General features: G+C 37.7%; 2 protein-coding genes across 8 annotated transcripts; one reads left to right on the top strand and one right to left on the bottom strand.

Moving 5' to 3' along the window:
- The first annotated feature begins 1,691 nt into the window (after positions 1 to 1,691).
- LOC125216858 (protein trichome birefringence-like 16) lies at positions 1,692 to 6,342 on the top strand. Of its 2 annotated transcripts, XM_048118630.1 has the most exons (6): positions 1,692 to 1,922; positions 2,510 to 2,746; positions 3,506 to 3,640; positions 4,038 to 4,199; positions 4,768 to 4,963; positions 5,277 to 6,342. In XM_048118630.1, exons 2-6 carry the CDS (start codon positions 2,593 to 2,595, stop codon positions 6,100 to 6,102), a joined length of 1,473 nt encoding a protein of 490 aa, XP_047974587.1. In that variant the 5' UTR covers positions 1,692 to 1,922; positions 2,510 to 2,592; the 3' UTR covers positions 6,103 to 6,342. The 2 variants fall into 2 exon arrangements, with proteins under 2 accessions (XP_047974587.1, XP_047974588.1); XM_048118631.1 differs by lacking the exon at positions 1,692 to 1,922 and having other exon boundaries at positions 2,618 to 2,746; positions 3,493 to 3,640.
- Positions 6,343 to 10,830: 4,488 nt separating this feature from the next.
- On the bottom strand, positions 10,831 to 14,587 carry LOC125211730 (protein LAZ1 homolog 2). Of its 6 annotated transcripts, none has more exons than XM_048111637.1 (9): positions 14,441 to 14,587; positions 13,920 to 14,104; positions 13,394 to 13,461; positions 12,711 to 12,819; positions 12,234 to 12,415; positions 12,067 to 12,155; positions 11,737 to 11,986; positions 11,353 to 11,586; positions 10,831 to 11,240 (listed from the first exon to the last, which is right to left on the bottom strand). In XM_048111637.1, exons 1-9 carry the CDS (start codon positions 14,548 to 14,550, stop codon positions 11,058 to 11,060), a joined length of 1,410 nt encoding a protein of 469 aa, XP_047967594.1. In that variant the 5' UTR covers positions 14,551 to 14,587; the 3' UTR covers positions 10,831 to 11,057. The 6 variants fall into 6 exon arrangements, with proteins under 6 accessions (XP_047967594.1, XP_047967596.1, XP_047967597.1 ...); XM_048111639.1 differs by having other exon boundaries at positions 13,394 to 13,450; positions 14,441 to 14,582; XM_048111640.1 differs by having other exon boundaries at positions 13,394 to 13,450; positions 14,379 to 14,491.
- Between the last annotated feature and the right edge of the window lie 319 nt (positions 14,588 to 14,906).

The raw sequence follows: 14,906 nt of genomic DNA, 5'->3' as shown, positions 1-14,906 counted from the left end.
AAACATCATTTTATATATATAGATGGGAATAGCTATTTCTTTTTCAAATTTTAATTTATTCATCCGAATTTGACCGAACTTAGAAATTCAAATAACTATTTTTAATCTGTCCCTAAAAGTATACTCTCTTCGTTCCACTTTAGGAGTCCGGATTTATCATTTTTGGTGTCTCACTTTAGGAGTCCCGGTTGGAATATTCCATAAATAGTATTAGGCCTCACATTCCACTAACCTTTTTTCACTCACATTTTATTATAAAACTAATATATAATAGTAGGACCCACATTTCACTATCTTTTTTCACCAACTTTCCTTTACATTTCTAAATACTCGTGTCAAACTCAACCGAGACTCTTAAAATAGAACGGAGGGAGTAAATTATTTCCATTTGCCGATCAGTCCTTTAAAATTAGAAATTTTGTATTTTAATTTTTTTTTCTTGAATAAGATAAAATTTATTCTCAATTAACAATACTTAACACTTAAAAATACTGTACTATTATTTTTTTTAATATTAAATTTATAGTTTTCATTAAAAAAAAGATGTCGGCTGACCCAACTCTGGTTTTCGGTGCAAACCGTCAAAAGGTACGCGATGAGTTGGGCTTGATGGGCTGATGGCATTTAATGCATAGACTATTTTGTGGAAACATCCTAATTTTCGAATATCTCTCTATCCATCAACTTTATTTTAAATATGGAGAGAATAAAGCATGGGAGATAAAATAAAATATGAAGAAGAGTGTTTTTATTTTTAGTAATGAATATTTTAATTGGGACAGTAAAAAAAATTGTCATATTAAATAAAATTGAGGGAGTCTTCCTCTATTTTAATTATTTATTATTCTCTTTATCTCATTGAAGATGATCCACTTTTCTTTTTAGTCTGTTCCAATCAAAATGACCAATTGCTAAAAATAGAAACACCCTTCTCTCTACTTTATTCTCTCTCTTACTTTACTCTGTCCCCATCATACACAAAATGAAGACGCATAAATTCATGTGCCGCCCAAGGAAAGAGTCATCTTCCTTGAGACGAAGAGAGTACTATCTTTTTCATAAAACAATGTCAAAAAAGAAACTATTCTTTTATAGTGGCACGATGGGAATTGAAATTACTCAATTCTATTTTCTAGATGATACTCTCTTCATCCTTTTCTTTTTCAGTTTGTCTTACAAAAGAAATCACATTCCTTATATGAAAAAAGTTCACTTCCACATCAAAATAAATATACCACATCTGTCCATAAAAAATAATCAAAGTTATAAATGAGACGAGTTTTAATGTGCAATTGGCAAAATAAGAGAGGAAAAAGGAAAAAGTGGTGAAAGTAGTGTTAATAGATTGTGAAGTCCACGTTAGAATGTTGTGTAGGATTAATATTTGTTTAAAACTTTTCATATTTAGAATTAGTCTAATTTTATGAAAAGAGGTAGTATTAATTTTTTTTTCAATTCACACACAAAATAACATTTCTAAAGATTGAGTGCAATTGCTAAGTGTGCCATTTATTACGGGGGAGGTCCACGTGCAGTCCTTGATTAAATAAAGAGTAGTAATTTATAATTTTGAAATTTAGTTATTTACGGGCGGATTAGTGCCTGACTTATCAATCATTAACATTAGACATGAAGAATACAATGGTCTCCACTCCATGATTTATTATTCTTCCCCATCATTATAACAATCTGCAGTAACAGTAAATTAATTATATAATTAAGGCTTAATCTTGTCTTAGTTCTTCTGATTCTATAAATTATTATCGCTTTGATTTAAATCATCGCCTCTGATTTCCTCCTCGTCTCCCTCCATCATCTCTCTCTCTCTGCGCAATTTGATGAACATTCTTTCGTGAAGAAGACGCGCAATTTTCACTGAATTCGGGTTGCATCCCGTAAAGATCCACGCCTTCTGATTCCTGGTAAACATTGCTGGATCGGTGGCTTCAGTTTCTGTTTTTGATCGATCTCGGTTTGTGTTTGCGATGTGTAGTTTATTGCACTGTTTATGATTTTTGTAGAGTGCGATGAACTGTGTTTACTGTTTTGGCTGTGATGTGAAATTGGATGAGTTGGCAGTTGTCGTTTGCATCTTACGTTTGGCATTTTTGGGAATGGTGAATTGAACTCGAATAAAGAATTGAAGCTTTTCTGCTATTCATACTTCTAGTACTCGATAATCGAGATCTGTTGTTAGGTTATTAGTTAATTTGAGAATAATTGTTGGTTCCAGAAAAAAAAAAAAAAAGGATGATGAACTCAATTGAGCTACAAATAAGTAAACTGAACTCTTAATCGGAAATCGTGTGATACAATAGAGAGTTCAGTTACTTAATTGTAACAAATTGTATGCCATTCATCGGTTATGAGGTGTAGCATTAAGCACGTTAAAGGGTAGATAACTATCTAGAGATGAAATTCTATGAACAAACATATAATTAGTCATTAGCCTGTGCGTTTGCAACGTACAATTCACGCTGAATTTTTTTTTACATTTCATATTTTGCAGTACCTATATTTCTGTTATCATGGGATTTGCGATCCTGATGATCGGATGAGTCTAAATCTGATTGCTTAGAGCTGCTATTAAGGATGAAACAAGGCATACAAGGACTAAAGATCCCACAGGTCTCCCTCATCCTCATTGGTTTAGTCTGCACGACTGTGCTTGTATTGGCATGGACAAAGAGCTCAGTTCTCACCGCTTTCATGCCATCTCCGGGTCGCGTCCTGCCACCGGATCTGGGTATGCTGCTACTATATTTTTCATCCCATCACCGCTTTTAGTTGTGCTTGTATTGGCATGGACAAAGAGCTCAGTTCTCACCGTTTTCATCCCATCACCGGGTCGCATGTTTTTTGCTTTCTATGTGTCGGTACAGAGTATGGAAATGTGCTATAAGTATGTACATGTCACATGATATTTAATTTTGTGGTCTCTATTCAAGCAAATCTGGAAAAGAATAGTAAGTAGCTGATATCGTCCACTTCACTTCACATTGTCTCCAAATTTACCTTTACCTGTTTCTGCCCACTCTATATGTTGGATTACTTGATCCATGTGGCCTGTGTTTGCCAACAAGAAAAGAAGTTACTATCTCAAAGATTTTTGGAGCGCGAAGATGAATGTGAATTGTACTTTTGAATGCAAATGAAATAATTCAATGGAGGGAAAATGATCACTGCTAGAGTGCTAGTCTTGTGCTCCTTCGGACACTGTGATCCAAGTGACTAATTCTGTATTCGAATTGTGCTGCTAGATTTTCCAGGTGTAACATTTAAAATATTTGCAATGATTTTCTTTCTCTATGTTTCCAATCTTCTCTATATGCATAGTAGTGAGTTTATGCTTCACTTTGTTCTTTTGAATAGTTATGGTGCTCCTTTTTGTCGAATTTTATCCATGTCAAGACTTCAGAAATCAGAAAGATCTGAAAATATTGCACAAGTGATGAAACTATTTTAATTCTGTATTCCCCTTGACTGTTATAGATGGTACATTCAGGTGAAATTTTCAAGGGTACCAACATTTCAGCACAGACAACATTGGAACAAGTTGAATCATTTGCTTCATCCGGTGGGATAGAACTAAAAGGCGAGGGAGAAGATATTAGTAATAGTAAAAATACCAATGAAGAAGGTCTGTATAGTCTTTCATCTGGTTCAGCTATTACAATAATTGGCATTTCTATCATGGACTACTAGAAAGGAGATTAGAGTTGTACTATTAAATTTTAATTCTTTCAACATCTTTTTGGTGCTGTTTTCTATCTGGGACATCCAGTGTAACCAACTCTTTCGTACGCTAAGTTTCAAGTGTGTTTCTTTCTCATCGTTGTAATCCCTTCTCTCATTTTATTGGTAGAAAATAAGATCAACATGTGCACTTTTTCGTTAGCATCTGTATATATGTAGTTTCTTATTCACAAATCTGTTATGCAAGCACTTGTTTCTGTTCATATTGTTTCATACAAGCACAAGTTTCCTTTGTGATCTGATTCCTTAAAACTTAGTTCTTGGTAACTTTTTATCTGCAGAGAGTTCTCCGAGTGTTCTGAAAGGAACTGGATCTGAAAAACCACCAGGAGGAAAAAGTAAATCAAGAGAATCAGAGATTGTTCCAGAGAACTCTCCTTCTGTAAAGTCATTTGTCAAAGGAAAGCGAACAGAAAACTCGTCAGCTACTATTGGAAATAAAGGTAAAATACGATTATGAAACATCTCATCAAGCTTGTCTGTTTGGAGTGTATGCAATCAAAGAAAGAGGCTATAGGAGACACCAATTTTTTTTTGTATAGATAGTATAAGAGTGATTGTTCTTTGGAATAGAGTAGGCATTCCTGCAAAGTAAACGAAAAGTGGTAAAAGACAAAATATACTCCCCTCCTTTCCAACTAAGTTGAGTCATTTCATTTTATGACAAAAAACTAAATATCCAATCACTCTTACTTTATTCCATCACCTACTTTACTCTCTCTTATCTTTCCTACTTTATTCATCTCTTCTACTTTTCAACACAATTTCTAAATCTCCATGCCCAAAAGTCTTGACTCAACTTAGTTGGGACAGGGGGAGTAATCAAGAGTAAATTTTCAACTTAATATATTTCTTGAACTGTCCCTTGGTTCTAAGTTCAATTGGCCTATTGTGCTTTCTCCCTTCACCTGTAACAATCTTATTTTAGATATCATATGCTGGATGGGTATCTCATGTCATGACATAAAGAATGTTGTTTTCATTTTAGCTAACCCATCTTAATCATTTTAGGTTGTAATTATGCCAAAGGTAAATGGGTTATTGATGATAATCGTCCGTTGTATTCTGGATTTGGTTGTAAGCAATGGTTGTCACCTATGTGGGCTTGTCGCCTAACACAACGCATGGATTTTGAGTATGAAAAGCTTCGTTGGCAACCCCAAAATTGCAAAATGAAAGATTTCACAGGACCCAAGTTCTTGCAGAGGTAAGTATTAGCGACTGAAAAAACTCATTCATTTGTTTGCTGAAACTTAAACTGCCTGAGTCTGCTTTTTAGAATTTACTTCTCTTGGCTCATTCATCTCTAACTCGTTACTCAGTGACAATATTGGCGAGCTGTGAAAATTTCTGAAAAGATTTGAATTGCACATGTTAGCAGTGCAGCTCTGTTTAGCTAGAAGTGTTGGGTGCTTTACGTTTGTCTGTAAATATATATTGATATGCGTTTTCAGCTCCAACCACAGAGGTTTTTCATTGCCATGTCATTGTGTAAATTCTAGCACTTCTATTGCTTGCAGAATGCAGGATAAAACTTTAGCTTTCATTGGGGATTCACTGGGTCGACAACAGTTCCAGTCTCTCATGTGCATGGTAACAGTTGGGGAAGAAAGAGCTGATGTGCTTGACGTTGGGCGTGAGTTTGGTCTTGTTAAGGCTCGTCATGCTGTAAGACCAGATGGATGGGCTTATCGGTTCCCCATTACAAACACAACCATCCTTTACTATTGGTCAGCTAGTCTCTGTGATTTGGAACCTATTAAAGGGTCGAACCCTGTCGATTTTGCCATGCACCTGGATCGCCCCCCTGCATTTTTACGGCAATATCTTCATAAATTTGATGTACTTGTCCTGAATACAGGACACCACTGGAACAGGGGAAAACTTAGTGCAAATAGATGGGTCATGTACGTTAACGGTGTCCCTAACACTAATAAGAAGATTGCAGATATCGGGGGTGCCAAAAATTTGACCATTCACAGTATTGTGAAATGGGTTGATTCACAGCTCCCGTTGTTTCCAGGTTTGAAAGCATTTTTACGGTCTCTATCGCCCAGGCATTTTTTCAACGGGGACTGGGACACCGGAGGTACATGTGATAATACCACGCCACTTTCCGGTGGAAAAGAAGTTCTAAAAGACGACTCTAGTGATCCTGTGGCTGCACACGCGGTGAAGGGAACGGGTGTTAAGCTTCTTGACATTACTGCTTTGTCCGAGTTGAGAGACGAGGGCCATATATCCCGGTACAGCATTAAAGCCACAGCCGGTGCGCAGGATTGCTTGCACTGGTGCTTACCTGGTATTCCCGATACATGGAATGAAATATTATATGCGCAGATTTAATGAGACGAACCCAGGGTTCAGCAGAATCGCGTTCGAGATCTGTTCTATGAAGGGAAGGAGCTACAACGGGTAAAAAAATGATGGATGCGGTCAAGCCAGAGCTGGGGCCATGAGATCACAGAGGCTCGAATCAACCTTTAAAGAGAAAATAGCTATGTACTACTATTTATAAAATGATTCTTCTCCTCTCCTTTACCTCTATAAGAGTTAGTAAAATGTTAGTAAAATACTATTTTGATATGTTATTCGTTACTATTCATACTATGGATGAGTCAAATTGGAGAATGAAAAGGTATACCGTCTCATTTTCGGGTGGGGATCCTCTGCTGTGCAAACTGCACAACAGCCTGCACAACAGCCCCTGTTACACCCATGTGAATAAAATAATCAAATTAAATAATCAAATCAAATAAATCAAATAAATTAAGTAAATATATGCTCCTTCCGTCCCATTAAATATGCAACATTTGTTTTTCGGCACAAGATTTTAGATGGTGTTGTTTTGTGAGTTAATGAAGAGAGAGTAAAGTAAGAAAGAAGAAAAAGGAGAGAGAATATTGTTTTCAATTTTAGAAACGTTTCATTTTTAATGGAATAAACTAAAAAAGGAAAACGTTTCATTTCTAATTGGACAAATGGAATATTATTTTATTGTTATGTGAGCAACATCACGGTCTGCTGTGCAAACTTGCACAGCAGGATCCCCACCCCTATTTTTTGTTTCTGTAAATACATATATTATTAAAAATGCATGTTTATTAAAAAATGCATGTTTATAGTATTTTGTTTAGGACACATAATATACAATGTTTGTAAATACATATATTATTAAAAAAGTGAAGCACAAATGCACAATATATACTACTAGTATTTTGTTTTATTTTGAGTTAAAGTTAAAAAATGAAGCATAATCATATTTTTGTTTCACATGAAAGTTTTGATATAATCTTAAAAATTAGTTTGACTCGAGTTCGGGAAACCTTATTTTCCGGTAAATTGTGTAAACCTTAATCTTTTGGGAATTAAATTTGTAATATTATTCCTTCCGTACTGTTAGAGCATCCACAATGCCGGCTAGCTGGTTGCTAGCCGATTCGCGTCGCTAGCCGGTCGGCTAGCCTAACCATTGCAAGCGGCCAGCCTGAAATCGGCGAGAAAATCGACGTGGGCTGACCGATGCGCTGGCCGCCATTGTGGTGTGCCGATCGGCCAGCGCCCTATTTCGTTTATTTTTTAAAATTTTTTGAAAACCTATATAGACGCGATTTTAATTTCATTTTCATTTGCACCACTTGTTTTAACGAGTTTTCCCTCTCTCTAAATTTTTGTACAAGAGCATCATCGAGCGATGGATCACAACAACGAGTCCAGTCCAGCCTACGAGTGGATCTTAGACTCCCACGATACCCGTGGGATCTGGATGGGGCCGAGATGAGCGGGCGAGATGGGCCCGAGGATTTAACGTCCCTTGGAATCGGTTGATGGGGATGATGGGCTGGAGTGCGGGGGGGAGGGGGGGAACCAGGGAGGATGCCATGGGGGATGCCGGGCGACGGGCAGGGGTGGAGAGGTATGCCCCAAATGCGACGGCAGCAGATGATGCATCGGATGATGGGGATGATGCCCGTCTGCGCAGGGAGGGATGCATCCCGGGATGCAGGGGTCACCGGGGGGGACATGGTCTATCGTCCCTCTCTGGATCTTTTGACGGCTTCATCTCACACGTCGATCCAAGTGGAGACGCAGTTCACTGGCGATGATCTTTTGTCATTGCATGACATGGGGATCGATCTCGGGGATCCGGACACTCCCGTTCCAGCGGGGCGGGCCGCGCCGAAGAAGAAGAAGACGCGGGGAAGGCCAAGGCGGTCGGCGAGTCGTCGCAGCCCGATGTTGACGACACCCCCACCCGGAAGAAGTGGACGGAGGATGAGTATGCCGGGGGTGGCCAAGGTGTGGTTGACGGTGTGCGACGATCCGGCCCCCGGTTGCGAACAACCAGGCGGGTCGTCAACATGTGGCGAAGATTAGAGCTGCCTGCGGGAGGAACCGCCGCACGGGAAGGACTACAGCGGGGAGGAGTGTCGGAAGGGGTGGGAGCGCATCGGGGCCGCGGTCGGCCGTTTTTCGGGGTTGTACGCCAACGCCCTCCGTCGGCTCATTAGTGGGCGGAATGAGGATGACACCCGGAGGATAGCGGAGAGTCGGTTCCCCTTGGCGGGGAAGTATAAGAATTTCAACTTCTGGGAAATGCTATGTGTTGCTGAAGGACTCCGAGAAGTTCCGGGCGGGGTGCGACGCTGGGTGGCCGAAGAAGCGAGGCTGAACTATTCCGGCGACTACAATGGGCAGCAGCGGCGGATCCCACGACCTCCCACCGGATGCTGAAGAGTTTCGGTCCCCTCCATCCTTTGCTCGTCGCCCTCGCCTGGTTGGATAAAAGCGGGCGCAACGGGTAGCGAGGGGAGGATCCCCCCTATCGCCTCAGGAGGTCATCTCGGCACCCCCCCCACGCGAGTACACCTTATTCTCGCGTAAAAAAACGGAGGAACGTATGTACAAGGTCTTCCAAGAGTAGAAGGCAGCAACTGACCCCACGGAGAAGATGTTTCTCCACTTGATGCTCGAGAACATGCGGGTGGATTTGAATGCCTCGAGGGCACTGGTGGGGGGTTCCGACGTGGGCTCAGATACCCCGGGTGGAGGCGGCGACGGCGACGAGGAGTAAAGAGTAGGCGGGGCTCGTGTGTGGAAGCCCTTTATTTTTTAAAAAAATCATGTATTTTTTTTAATCTTTGTACTTTTTTTTTAATGAAATGAATTAATTTTCCCGTATATGTGTCGTAAATTTAATTCCGTAATTTAATCGTAATTTTAATTCCGTAAATGTAGTATTTTTTGAATTATTTTTGTTGCGGTTGGTCTATGGCTGGCCTAAATCTGATGTGGCAGGTGAATTTTTAGTTCTGCTGACGTGGCAGGGAGAGAGAGTGGCTGGCCTATGGCTGACATAAAGCCACTGTGGATGCTCTTATAGTTGAGTTATATTTTTATTTTGAAAACTTCCATCATATAAGTACACACATGATTAATTAATTCACTAACACTACTACAATGATGTAGACCCTACAATTCACTAACAATACTTATTTTACTTTTTTTCTTCTCTTTTACTCTTTTTCTCTTTTTCTCTCTATCTATTACTTCCAATCAAAACTCGTGTCATATACAAGTATATCTATTTTTAGTGGACGAAGATAGTATTGCAAGTAAAATATTAGTGTATTTTTTCATCATTTTTAAAATTATGGTAAAGATCTGAATTGACTAAAAATAAAAAATTAGTGTATTTTCTCATAATATTTAAAGTTTATATAAAAACCTGAGTTGACCAAAAGATAATGTATTTTTAAGTTATTAGCCCTAAATAATTATGATATGCTATATGTTATCCTAAGGTCTAGGGCGTGATCAAGTGCTAACTAATTCCCAATTCATTACGAACTTCAATATAGTGTATTATTATTATTTGCTCAAAGACAAAATTTTATCAATATAGTGTGTAAATTTAAATATCAACATAAAGATATAAGTATATCAATATTCTTAACGCGACTTTTATGTTGTTTAACATACAAAATTGAGATTTTAGATTGGAAATTAGTTAGCATTTTAACACGACCTAGTTATCCTATTTTCTGTATATTAAATATGTAAAATAAATAAAATAAACAAATAAAAATTTACTAAGTATAAAATAAGACTCTTTGGTAATCTCTTCGTCCGTCATTAGGAGTCACAGTTTACCATTTTAGTCCGTTCGCCATTAGGAGTTCAGGTTCACTTTTACTATTGATGGTAGGTACACCACACTTTCCACTAACTCATTCCACTCACATTCTGTTATAAAACTGATATCTCCTCCGTCCGCCATTAGGAATCCCGATTAACTACTTCAGTTAGTTAGTCCGTTCGTCATTAGGAGTCTCAGTTTACTTCTACTAGTAAACCTCACGTTCCACTAACTCATTTCACTCTCATTTTATAGCAAAACTAATATATAAAAATGAGTCTCACATTCCACAATCTTTTCCATCCAATTTTCTTTATATTATTTCTTAAAACTCATGCCAAACTTAAATGGCATTCCTAATTGCGGGCTGAGGAAGTATTACATTGTCTTTTCTCATCCACTATCTTTTACCTTTCTTAAAATCTGTGTCAAACTTAAATGAGACTTCTAATGACGGACAGATGGAGTAATAAGTATAACCATACTTGGATGATCCTGGAACTTGTCTAGAAATAACTTTAACGATCGACTTCGGCGCTGCTAATCTAACTTTTCCATGAGATCCTGTGGTTCTTTTATTTTCACATTCAAAAGCTTCCTACTATAAATAAAACTTTGCCTATTAGCATAAGGCTTTCATTAGAAGAAAAAACACCACTGGAAGTTGTACCACATGATCGCGCTACTAAATCTGAGAGAAGAAAACTTGGTGCACTCTCCGTCCCTTATTAATTGAAGCCATTGACTTGACATGGATTTTAAGAAATATAATGGAAAGTGGGTGAAAAAAAATGTGGAACGTGCATCCTATTTTTATATATTAAGTTTATAATAAAATGTGAATATGATGAGTTATTGAATGTAAGGTTCATTGCCAAAAGTAGTAAAGAGTAAGAGTGTCAATTAGTGAGGGGACGAACGAAAAAGGAAATTGGTGACAAGGGAAAGGAAGGAGTAATTTATTAATTTCTAATTAATGAATAAAATTTATTTCGTGTAACAGGTACAATGTAAACCTTAAAGTTGAGTTCCACACTAAACTGCATGCAACCCATCCAAACCAAATGATGTTCATTGCTAAGAAGAGGGCTTTTCCGGCATTGATCTAAACAGACAATAGTTGTATTAACATGGGATATCTGTAGACAGTACTTACGTTTGCTCAGTCTGGTTCCTTTATGATATTCTTGTAGTGTTCTCTCACCAGCGGCAGCTCATCTTTACTACCTGATGGTGATGATGGTGACGACACTGAGATATGATGGAACGTCTCCTGGATCTTCGTCATCCCATCATGCACTGGCTCAATTGCCTGGCTGATAGTCAACACGACATCCTTCACAACCTGCGTCTCAAAATTGACAACCTTCATCAACATCTATGTTTGCAAACAGACGAACTTCGCCTATGTAAATGTTTCATGATTCATGAATTGAATGGGTAATGGAAAACCTGACCTTATGGCCTCCTTCAACGACAATATCCTGAACGCTTTCTGTTATATTTGTTCCGTGTGCCTCGACCTTGGTTTCTGTTTTCTCGACAACTGACTCTTCTTCTTTATCACCTTCATGTATCTCAACTACAGCAGTTGTATCTTCGGTGGTAACCTTCCCATAGCCTGATGCCGGTACAAAATGATAGGGTTTTGCTGAGAAGACAAATATGTGAGCTACAGCTGCAATTGCCATCTGTCAAAGAGAAAAAAGGAACAGAAGCTCTATTTACTGAAAAATGTTACAAAAAAGCAATGAACATTGTATTTAAGAAATGCTAAAACGTTGTTGAAGTAGCACAGGCAGTTACTAAGATGCATGAGCATGAATTTCCATGGTGCTCACCTCTGTGCAAATCATAAAATCCTGCAGCCCGGATTTAAACTTTTTCTCCTTTGGCAGAGCACCAAAATTGCACAACAGGACAATGCCAACACCTTGCCACCATGTTGCAAATACAATAGCCTTGAAGCTTATAAACTTCGCAAGTGGTTTTATGGGTTGGAGTTTTCCGTGTGTTACATTGTAAAACTGGATGAGGCAATACAAGGCCCACATCTGGCTAAAATTCAAAACGGTTGTTATATATGGGTACCTGATAGTATAAAACAAATTGTGTTAATAAGTGGCCAAAACTATTCGCTTCGTTAACAGGTTTAAAAACATAAAACATACCCACAGTTCCACTTAAATTCTCCGTCACCATACACTCCACATAGCTCAAGGAGAAGTGCTAAGAGTGCGCAAAAAGTCTTCAAAATCATCTGTCAAGTGTCCAATACCATAAGCATGTTTCAAGTAAAAGAACCATAACTGCGATAAGGATAAGCATGGGAATTTACATATTGTACTAAACCAAATCTTATTATAGAGAACAACTCCTTTCCAAGCAAGCATGGATGAAAGATAAAGTTGCAAAATGTCCCGTGTTGTAGTTGTGAACTCTTTTCGTTTTCGAGCAATGGCTTGCTAAGTTGCTTCTTTGCTTCATCTTCAAGAATCTCCATGACTTGCAGTTCACCGCCTATCAAATGTTATTTCCATGTGAACAAATTTAAGACATATAATCCTGATACAGCCAAAATGAATCTAATAGGCATTCTGTAAGTTTTCTTCATTGAGATGAATAAATGGAAGTTTTTTTAATTGATATGTATGAAAACGAAATCTTCCTTTTGTTTTAATGTAAGTGCCAAATAACAATTGTTGGAAAATTAGAATTCTAAGATGAAAAATAAATAGTAGTAAACAAAAGAAGGATGAAAAATAGCCTATCTGAATCTTTCACATCTACAGCCATCCGAATATGCATCCCTTACCGAGGCACGCAACCAAGTAGCTCCCAAATGCATAAAGAGCAAATGCTTCATAGCAATTTCTCAATATATCACAAGCAAAGGACAAGTTTGCATTCCACAAGGACAAAATCTGGAAAAGAAAGATCATTTATCAAACTATCATAAGTAAACAATAGGACGCATCCTCATGTTATAGTACATAATATATATAACTATATACTGTTGGGCTGTCATGAAAACTACTGTGGTGTGAGAACGTGAGAAATTGCACTTAACATATAAAGTTACTAAATTTGCAGTTCGATTATCTATATTCAAGAAAATAGAATTCTTGCCCCTCTTGGGATTCAATTCGAACCAAGGAGCTGCTTTCACCATAGCCAAAGAAACTATAGATATTCATGAATGTCTGAAAATAGTTCTCGTTTCTCACAATATATGTCCTTTCTCACAAAATATGTTAGTTCTCCCAATTTTGATGCCACCTACTGATAAATGAAAAGAAAACTACATAGGTGACTTCAGTGGTAGGATAATCTTGGAAGGATTAAAGTACTAATCCTTTAATCAATTTTTTGTATTGCAAATCCAATTTGTTATGCCTTTCATGAAAGGCTATGCTGAATAGTGCCACAGTATATATGCTCATTTTTTCACAAACAATAATATTAATACTAAGACTAAATAACCAAGAATACACTTACTGATTGAGTTGCGTACACTGGCACTATAAAGATAACAGCAACAACCCATTTTTGCTCCTGACGAAAAACTAAGACGAATTAGTGAGGGTTAATTACATCCAAGTAAGGCATACCACCATAGTTATAACAGTATTACACTGTGATTAATGCAAGATATTTCCCATTGAAAAATCCAATACTGCAGCTTCTGTTGACCAAATTTGAAATATGATTTTTATATTCTTAGGGGGGCATTTACTTTTGAGGAGTACTCCATATTATTGAGTATGTGAAGGATAAGCAATGGACTAGCAAAGTATATTTACTTTATCAATCTTCCCTCTACTGAAATTCAACACCCTAAACGCCATAAAAAGATTAAAATACACTCTCAGTGAGACATGAATCAAGCAAAATTAACTCAAATGAAAAAAATATATCAAAGGTTTAGAGATATCCCAAAAATTTCAATCTATGCTAGTAAACAATGTATCCTCAATGTGACAGAATAGAGCAATTAAGATAAGGCGTTGAAGGTGAGACTAACCGAAGGTCTGGTGTACCAGCGGAGATGCTGGAAAGTTAGGAGAAATGAAAGAAGTAATGCTACAGAAACAAAGCAGGCAGCAAGGCATAGTGCTGGCCAGTAAAGATCTGTATAAATGTCTGGATACACAAACAAGTAGAATTCCATTCCACTTGCATCTTCTGCTATGCAATTTCAAATTCAATCTGCCAATATTATGATTGACATTGTGAGTAGAGAGAGTATGAGCAAAAATGACAAAATCAATCAGCAGAAAAATCACGAACTCAATCCTCCAACTTACAATAGAGAGAAAACAAAAAATGAATTCGAAAAGGAAGCAAAAGAGAAGGAAAATTGAGTAATTATGATCATATCATTCTCCAATCGTATTTCTAGGTAGGGAATGGTAAAAGCCCCTTGTAGAACCCTCAATTTCAAAATCTCGTACAAATCTCACTAATTTACAAAATGCAATACCGAAACGAAGCGAGAATAAGACGAGAATGCGACAACAAATAAATGTTGGAATATATGCGTACTTAGTGTTGGAATTGGGGTAATCTATGGAAGCATAAACAATTGATAAAAATGGAAATGAAAAGGGGATGAAGTAGAGATCCAGTGGGATTAGTCGCAGAGATAGAAGCATGCAGAATATCAACACGTCTCAGCAAAGGTGACACGTCTCTATGTTTTGATTTTCTTTTCTTAACAAGATGGGTAGTATAGTATAACCTTCCAATTTAATACCTCCATCAACTACCAATACATTACATTGTTATAACTCTATTTTTAAATAAATATCTACATGGAAATGATATGCAATATACAACCACCATCCGTGAGCAGTTTAATGTATGTTTTGTTCTGTTCAAGAGCATCTCCAATGGGACGGATGTCCCATCGTCCTTTCCGACAGACTTTTCAAAAGCACTCTCTGCCACGTTATAAGGACCTTCCAGAACACTGCTACGTCATAAGGACATCCAACTGCACAGTGGCGGA

Source organism: Salvia hispanica, chromosome 3, assembly GCF_023119035.1.
Source record: "Salvia hispanica cultivar TCC Black 2014 chromosome 3, UniMelb_Shisp_WGS_1.0, whole genome shotgun sequence".
In the NCBI taxonomy this organism is placed as follows: Eukaryota; Viridiplantae; Streptophyta; class Magnoliopsida; order Lamiales; family Lamiaceae; genus Salvia; species Salvia hispanica.
Note: the sequence above shows the minus strand (reverse complement) of the source record. Positions and strands in the feature narration are given on the sequence as shown.